We start from the raw sequence: 9,080 nt of genomic DNA, 5'->3' as shown, positions 1-9,080 counted from the left end.
GGTAATGAATGACGTTACGTCTTTCATGTTCGATGGACTGTTGCCATCACTGTGTGAATGTGGTGTGAAAGGGTGACTGCTGGCCTGAGTGTAAACAGCGCTTTGAAGTGGGTCAGAAGACTAGAAAGGCGCATTACAAGTACAGGTCCATTTACCCATGTTACCACCCGCACACCCTTTCGCCCATCAGTCAGTACAGGGTCCCTAGTAATAATGCCATACAGTGGACGTATCTGTCCTGACTATTTCGTATCCTCCGCCAGCCTCAGACACAGATCATCTCCAGCTCTGGTTTCCATCAACAGCAGCGAAAGTGAGGAAGAAGAGGAGGAGGGAGAGAAAAGGACAGCACAACCACGCAAGTAAGTGGATACCAATGATACTAAAGTTCCCTAAGACAGACGATGCTACAGGGGTCTTGTTTTAGATGAGCAGAGCTCAAACATAGTTATGTCTGGCTGAACTGAAGGATTGCGCAGACAGTAGAAATCTTAAATTTTCTTCTTTCCCCTGGTCCATGCCCCTGGCTGTATGAAGAGAGGGACTGTTCAGGGTCCATGAACAATCCATCAACCTCCCGTGCCCAACCCCAAGAGAAATCTACAATCTCAGCAGCTTCGCACGCGACCACAATCGAGGAACCGTGCGAGACCTTGACTTGTAGAAACAACACCACAAACTCTGGTGAGAGTTCCACATTGAACCCTGTGGATGAGAATTTTGGTTTTACCCCAAAATACAGTTTTTTCACAACTTCTCCCTCCTCTCCTCTCCCCTCAGACTGCAGTCTGTTAGTGACTCATCGTAGGCCCAGCAGAAGCACTATTCTCGGAGCGCACTGATTTACAAAACTCTTCTGTATTGACAGGACCCTTAACAGCCCTTTTCCACGTCTCGCTCAAGCAAGGCCATACAAGGCTACCCACCTGCTCACAGTAATTACACTGTCGTCTGTTGGTATTATGTCTATTATTTATTATTATGCTACTTATTATGCGTATTATCTGTTGTGTTGGTTGTTGTTGTCTGTGTTGACTTTTGTTGAACGCGGAGTGCTGTTTGCTTTCCTCATGTTTTACCAGTAAACACCAGGCCAGCAAGGGAGGGACTTGTCATGAATTATTGATTAGTTTTACAGCGCTTCCAAAAGTTGTTGTGTTAGTTTGAGTGTATGTTTTATATTCAGAATATTTCTTCACTTTACTCTTTTCACAGCACACACACACTACACACACCCACACTATTCGTTGTCTCTCTCTCCGTACCCAGCCTCCTCCTCTGTCTTCTCCTCTTCTCCTCACCTGTTTATGGACTGTAACTTGAGTGTTCTCAGCAGTAACTTTTATCGAAGTCATTTATTGTTCCCACCCTGCACCAGCTTTCATTTCCCACCCTCCGTTTTAACAACCAGCAGGCGACGGTGTGTGTACCACGCAGCGCCCTTGCGTCTGCTTTATCATAACGGTGACTGTGGAAACAACCGACGCCGGTATCCCAACATTTTCCAACTCGGCGTACACTGTCACAACGAAGTAATGTGTCGTGTTGTGTGGTGTGGTCCTCGTGTGGCGTTGGTTGCGGCTGTGTGTGTGTGTGTGTCCGTGGTCGTCGTCGCTTCACGAAACCCACCCCTGATCTACAGGACGCAAATTAGTATCCGCACCTGTGAACATCGAGCGGCAAGGATCAGGACGCATGACAGAACATTGTCACAATCACCCACTTCTCTAGGCTCAAAAAAAAAAACCCCCCTGTCGCGTGATATCTAGGTTAACATATATGTATTCAGACACTATGGGCCTTACCAAAACACATGTACATTTTAACTTTGATTAATTTAACTTCATACACATTCACGCACCGATGCTATGCATCGGGAGCAATTTGGGGTTCAGTATCTTGCTCAAGGATACTTCGACACGTGTGGGGAGGAGCCAGGGATCGAACCAACAACCTTCCAATTAGTGGTTGACCCTACGCTCTGCCTGTGGATATATTTTAAGGCCTACCTTCAAACCCAGTGCCTCTTTACTTTACTTTACTTATCATGGAAATCAGCCTAAAAAATTGTGGAAATCCACAAGTTTGGTTCATCCTTGGTGGCGGCTGTGGCTCAGAGGCAGAGCGGGTCACTATTCGGAAAGTTGTTGGTTCGATCCCCAATCATCCAACACTTTCATATTGTGGGGCTTTATGTAAACTGCAGGGACTGCCACCAATCTACAACAGGACTACAACAGTCTGTTAGTCCTGTGGTTCTAGATTTAGGTTTTCTTGATGTTCTTCCTGCTTTACAGACGAGACACATCAAATCCAAATAACATCACACATGACACCATGCTCATGAGTAATAGTGGTCTTAGGCGTGCGTGTGTGTGTACGTACCGGGAGGTGATAGCCAGCACGTGGCTGTTGCAGGCGTCGTCTATGTCTTCCCAGCTCTCGGCTCTCCTCTCCCTGTCCTCCATCCAGCTCACTGGAGCTCTGCCTCGCTCCAGAGAGACTCCGCTCTGAAACACACAGCAGGCATGTTTATAAACAAGCAACACACACACAGACACACACACACACACACACAGTAGTATAAATATTGTTTTTTTTTTTTCTCATTTCTAATTCTTGATAGCAGAGTATATGAGTACTGGGTTGGTCATACATTTCGGAATCTTGGCATACACATATTATGACATGTCACAGAGGAAAAATAAAACTTAAAAAATAAAGTAAGAAAATAAATAAATAAATAAAATATAAGGGGGAAATCCGGTCTACGGAAGGAAGAAGAAGCTATGCTGTATTTAGACTCTGATTTCTTAGGCTGAGTTTTCATTAGTCCTTGTGTAGGTCCAAAAAAGATCCCAGGAGGTCATCCCATCCTCCTCCTAGCTGACAGAAGCATAGACTCATAAGATGCTGTCTCCACCATTGCATTAGTCCAGTCTTTCAGATTATGAGATACAGCAGTTTTCCAGTGTCTTAAAATAACTCTGGAAGCTGTGAATAAACCCACCATAATGACAGAAAAAGTTCTTTTTTATATATTCGGTATTTGCGACCTGTCCCCTAGTAAACATACGGCAGGGGTCAGGGGAATCACTGAGCCTGACCAGTTACTCAGGAAGTCCACAACTTTAACCCAAAATGGACTCACTAATGCACATTCCCATACACAGTGAAGAAAAGTTCCTACCTCTGTTTTACACTTCCAACACATATTATCATTCATCAATTTCATTCTATATAATCTCACAGGGGTAGGATAATATCTATACATGATCTTATATTGTGTGAACTTCCCTCTTGCCTCCCTTACATACTTTCCACTTTCCTCTGCTAGTATACCCAACCATTTCTCTTGTGTAAAGTTTATTCTCAGGTCTCTCTGCCATAAGAATTTCACATTAGAGGACTCACCACTTACTGAATAGTTTGTTAGTCTATAAAATTGTGAGGCCTTGCAGCGTTCCTGTGGCACATTCAGATATTCCAAAATATCATTTTCTGAACAATTACCAATTCGAGATTTTACACAGTCCCTGTATTTCCAAAAATGTTGTTTGTCTTTGAGTTTAAATTCACACGATAATTCCTCATAAGACATGAATTGTCCATTTTTGTACAGGTCTCCTATAGTATGTACACCACTTGAACGCATATATCTGTACATATTGCGACAACTTATACATTTTGTGTACCTTGGCCCACACTTCCTTAGAGTGTGGAGAGTAATGGGTTTGTGGTATTACTTTGTTGAGACAGTTGCTCCTTTGGACTAAATGGTAAACATAACTCATTCTCAATCTCCATCCAATCTAGCTTGTTGTCTGTCGTTTTCCAATATTTGGCTAGTTTAGCCATTTCAAAAGATATCCCATATAACCTTGGATCTGGTAAACCTAATCCCCCTTTCTCCTTGGGGGTGCAGAGTTTACTTAGTTTTATCCTTGCTCTTTTCCCATCCCATAAAAACTGTTTAACTATATCATCATACTATTTAAAAATGGCAGGCGGTATCGTGATTGGCAGCATCATTACTAAGTAGTTAAATTGAGAAGCTACTATCATTTTAATAACTAGTGCAGTGCCCGTAGAGTATGTATTGCTATAGAAAGTGTGAGGTTAAGTAACTTTTTTTCATGGATGGACAAATGAGGTTGTGTTTGAAGGTGGGACGTCAGGACATTTAGGTTTGTTTTGAATGAAAATCGTGTAGATTAGATAATAGCTTGTGTTTTCAATATAAATTTGGCTTTTAGCAAGGCCAATTCTCCGCACCCTGTGTCGAAAGACTCAGATGCGGCGAGTGGGGAAATGTCGGCTGCCGTCCCTGATCCCTGCCTCTGGAGTAGTATCAGGGAACGCATTATTTTTTAACCGCCTACAGTGTGAACGGACTAAGCCGACGGCGCGGACGGGAGGGCGTGTCGGTCAGACAGTCTGATAACTGCACAGGTCTCTCACTCAACTTAATAAAGAGAAATGTCCCACAAAGCAACGTTACAGGACCAAACAACAGTAACGTAGTAACTGTAACTGTCTTTGGAAACTGATATGAGGAAAAAAAGTACCACAGCTGTACCTACGTGGAAAAGCGTCTGTCCTCCTGTCTGTCCCTCCGCCTGTCCTACCGACTCTTCCGTTACATTTCTGCCCGAAAAACAGCGTCTGTCACGGCGAAAAACTCGTGTTGTGTTTGTGATCAAAAATCAACCACGACCGTCCAGCCCTACAGACGAGACATCAGTTTACTTTCACTTTCCAGGATGTTTGGGCTCTGCAGTGATTGGCTCTGGTGGCTATCGTTCTGTCACTACAGCTAAAATATCAGTAGCATATAGCAACAATTTATGTTCCTGTCCCCCACCCTCTACTCCCTTAATTCTCCCACTGTTCCTGATAATAACAGCCAGTGTTTCTAGACAAATTATAAACAATAGAGTGTTTGCCTCCTGATTACACCTTCACTAAGACTTGGGCAAGAATGTTTATGTATTCTTTAAAATATTCCACAGGAAATCCATCATAACCTGGTGATTTCCCAGTGTTCATTAATGACACAGCTTTCCTTATTTCTGCTACAGTTATAGGCGACTCCAACTTCCTTGCGTGATCAGGGTTAAGCTTAGGCATATTAATGTTAGAGAAGAATGAATTTATTTCGTTGTCATCGCAGATGTATATAGTTTCTTGTAATATTGTTGAAATGTCTCATTTATAACTTTTGTTGAGGTTTACTAATTTATCTCCCTGTTTGATGGCTGAAATTATATTTGAGGAGTCTTTTTCTTTCACTTGTCTAGCTAATATTTTTCCCCACCTTCATAAAAATTTGTTTTTAGAGGATCCCTAATCAGCTGCCATCTTGTTCGCCGTACCCACGTGACTCCTAAATATTGTTTTTTTCATTGGTGTCACTGCTATTTGCTTCTGTACTTTCTTTACTGCCTGTTGACCTTTTTTAGCTAAGCTTAGTGTAGCTTTCTGTTGAGAAGACACAGCGTCATATTGTTACTGATAACAAACTAACGATAGTTAGAGCCACGCCACTGGGTTGGTCTCAATGTGATATAAAGGTAGAATATCGACACCCAAAACTCATCACGTAAATCCTCAAACACAACACTTCAGTTCCTCAGAAGCTGTTCAGAGAGAATTTCTATCTGCTGATCTCTTTGATTAGTTTCTTCTTATTTTTTTTAAAGAAATAATTTCTGGCTTCTAATGCCTTTATTTTGATAGGAGAGGTGAAAATAGAGAGGAAAATGCGGAGAGGGAAAGGGGGTTGACACGCAGCAAAGGGCCAAAGGTTGGAAGTGAACCTGGGCCACTGCAGTAAGGACTCAGCAGGGGCGTGCAACCAGGTGAGCTACCGTGCATACTTTACTGTTGATATATCTTTTTAGGAGTTCTTTTTCACCAACAGTATTCACAATTTATCCTCAGGCTAAAAGTAAGACAATTCCAAAAAGTAAGTCAAAACTCTAGAGGAGTTACTATGAGCTGCTCACAGTTTGTAACGTGCTTCATTGCCTCAGTGTTTTGTAAAGTGTACATACACTTCTACAAGCATATTTTGATGGTGGTTGAGATTATAAGAATGAAGAATGACCCCATCAAAGGATGAAGATTAGTTCAGTCAGTCACCCTACTGCAGTGTATATGAAATTTGTGACACAATTTATAAAACATTTATTAATAAGATTAATCAATGTCAATCTTATTTTAATTCAATTCAATTACAGTTTTGATGTCATCCGATATCATTTAATCTGGGCTACCATAGAAACGCGGGGGTTCAACATGGCTTAAAAACCAAAGGGTTCCAGCTGAGGACTAAACATCACACTCCCCTCTCCCAGACTGAACTGACCTTTGCCTTCTTCTCCTTCTTCTCCTCTTCTTGCTTCTCCAGCTCAGCAATGCGCAGGCTCAGCGCCTCCCAGTGCATGATGGGAAGGCCAAGATTGTCCTCACCGTAGCCTTCCTGCCACACCAGCGCCGCACCCTCTGAACCTTCATCATCCTCCTCTTCGTTGTCGGCGTCATCTTCGCTCCTCCTGCCATCTTCTGCCTCGTTACTCTCCTTCTCCTCTCGTTGCTGCCTCTGTCTCTCCTTCTCTCCCTCCATCTTTACAGGGTCGGAAGCAGCAGGACACGGGGTAAAACCTTATGTATAGAACATGTAAAATGTTGTAATTATATCAAATAAAAAATGACTTAATAGCCCCCGTTTGTGTATTACTATTTCCAATGCAGGCAGCTAGACATTATTTTAATGAAAAAATAAAATAATAGAAAGTAAAATCAATATAGATATAGATAGATATGCAGTGTTGGGGAAGCTACACTGAAAGCATATCTTTGTAATTTACCAATGACTTCATACTGAAGATGCTGAACTACAGCAAAGCTTCGCTAGGGAAAAATCTGGTTTGGTTAACAAAAGTTATTTAGGCTATGTTCACACTGCAAGCCTCAGCGCTCAATTCTGACTAATTGCTCAGATCAGACCTTTTTTTTTTGGCTGTTCACATTATTTTATTTAATGTGGCCAGATTCCAGTGTGAACAGGTCACTATGACAAATGGCGATAGAAATCCTTGTTGTTACTGTAGGAGAGAAAGAAACATCTGTTACTTTCATCCTGACCATGACTCCTGTTGCAGTTCGACCTGATTTGACTCCATACTGAAAAACTCAAACTCCATTCAGGATGAGTTAAAAATCATTTGTCAAATGATATGACACATAAACCAATAAACACAACTCATCATTCAAATAAAAAATTACAGCTTGCGTGAATTTACTTATCGTTGTCCAAAACAGCTTTCTGGGTAAAACTAGGCAGTAGCTCAGTCTGCAGGGACTTGGCTTATGGAGTTGGAGTGTGGACTAGAAGCTGCCAGTTCACCTCCTGTGCACTGCTAAGATGCTCTTGAGCAAACCCCTAAATGCCCCCGGAGTAGCGTTACATGGCACCCCACTCCTCTACACATTTGCATGCCTATAAGCCCCGTGTGACGATGATTGTATTTCAGGCGTATGTGTGTGTAAAGAAAGAGTGAAACAATTATTTCCCCATTTGGATTAATAAACTATATCTTCTTCCGTGAGAGAATGACATATCCACGCCATTTTTTGCCTTTTTGTTAAGTGTTGCGTGCTGTACGTACTGATAGAGTTTGGCATATTAGACTCATATGGGCTCTGAGAAAATCCCATGATTACTTTCGTACTGGCTCTCCCCTTTATACTGTTTAGTAGTTTTGGCACTGGTGCCCAAAAACCTTTGTGTTTGTATTTATAAAAAGCCAAAGCAGCCAATGACAAATTCCAGGCATGCATACCTATACTTACTACATTCCATTTCTGGCAATATACCACCCCTAAATCGTACACATTGGAACACTATCCAGCCCTACATATACCAGTTAAAGAATAAATAAAGAAATAACCAAATGCTACAAAGAGAGACCGAAAACTTTTCACTGCTCTCTGTTGGTGGTGGTGGCTGGGGGACTCCTGCCCTCAGTACTTTTGAAATCCTCGCTACGGCCCTGTGTAAACTCTGAGCAGAGCAGCGTGTTTTCAAACTTTCTACCTGGAATATTTGGCGGAAGTGTCAAACACATACACAGTCTATCTCACCAAGCGGTTATTAGTGGTTCAAAATGTGACTTACCGCTTTATCAAAAGTATCCGCACAGCTCTTGTTGTCAGAGAAGTAGCGCAGAGTTTTGCCACATAGCCCGGTTAACTCAGCTCCTTCCTCAGCTCCTCCTCGTTATCTTCCCTTCCCTGCCTTCCCATCAGGAGTTTCACTCCCTCAAACGGACAAACGAAGCGGAGAAACCGTCTGCAAGAGCCGTTACAATCTCATTCGTCTCAGTCTGCACTCTTACTTACACCGTGTCTCTGCGGCCTTTTTACCACATATCCACTCGCTGTCGGTCCAAACCCACGAACAAAAGACTCGAACTTGAGGAATTTTACACGGAGGAACAAGTTGGCAAAGAAGAAAACAACTTCCTGTCGCTGCCTTCAAAATAAAGGTCTTCTTGATAGCCAGGGTTGGGAGGGTCAGATACAATTACTAAAAAAAAAGATTTGCTGAAACTTTCACTTTATCCTGAAAGTAGTACATGATACTGATAATCTGTGAATGAATCAGGTTCCTCTGGCTCCTCCTAGTGCTCCTAATGATATTTGCAAGAATCCACGGGGCCTGGATGAAAACAACCAATCAGAGCTGGGAAAGATACTTGATTGTTGTCTCATGTCAACAACAATCAGCTATCTTTAATCCACCGACCCACATCATCTCCTCATCTTTCTTGCTCAGCAAATATGACAAAAAGTTATTTTTATAAAAATACCTACTGCAGTTTTGAGTCAGCTATCACAGTGCTGGGTATTTTGTCCTGCTCCACTGTGTAAAAATAACACTACATGCCACATTCACCCAGTGATGGCAAAGCCCATCGAACAGAAACTAACTCACTCAGTATCTTGCTTAAGGATACTTCGACATGTGGCAGGAGGAGCCGGGGATCAAACCAACAACTTTCCGATTAGGGGAC

General features: G+C 42.3%; 1 protein-coding gene across 1 annotated transcript in view; it reads right to left on the bottom strand.

Moving 5' to 3' along the window:
- si:dkey-6n21.12 (cilia- and flagella-associated protein 251) overlaps positions 1 to 8,505 on the bottom strand; it is a 9,248-nt gene extending 743 nt beyond the window's left edge. Inside the window, exons 1-3 of the mRNA XM_035675694.1 lie at positions 8,183 to 8,505; positions 6,371 to 6,628; positions 2,330 to 2,510 (exon numbers count right to left, since the gene is read on the bottom strand). Of these exons, the coding sequence (XP_035531587.1) occupies positions 2,330 to 2,510; positions 6,371 to 6,628 (439 nt within the window). The 5' untranslated portion in view covers positions 8,183 to 8,505. The remainder of the gene's footprint in view (positions 1 to 2,329; positions 2,511 to 6,370; positions 6,629 to 8,182) is intronic.
- Positions 8,506 to 9,080: the final 575 nt, after the last annotated feature.

This window comes from Morone saxatilis, unplaced genomic scaffold, assembly GCF_004916995.1.
Source record: "Morone saxatilis isolate NCDOM2014 unplaced genomic scaffold, NCSU_SB_2.0 Contig4, whole genome shotgun sequence".
Classification (NCBI taxonomy): Eukaryota; Metazoa; Chordata; class Actinopteri; family Moronidae; genus Morone; species Morone saxatilis.
The sequence above is the reverse complement of the archived record's forward strand: the minus strand, read 5'-3'. Positions and strand labels throughout refer to the sequence as shown.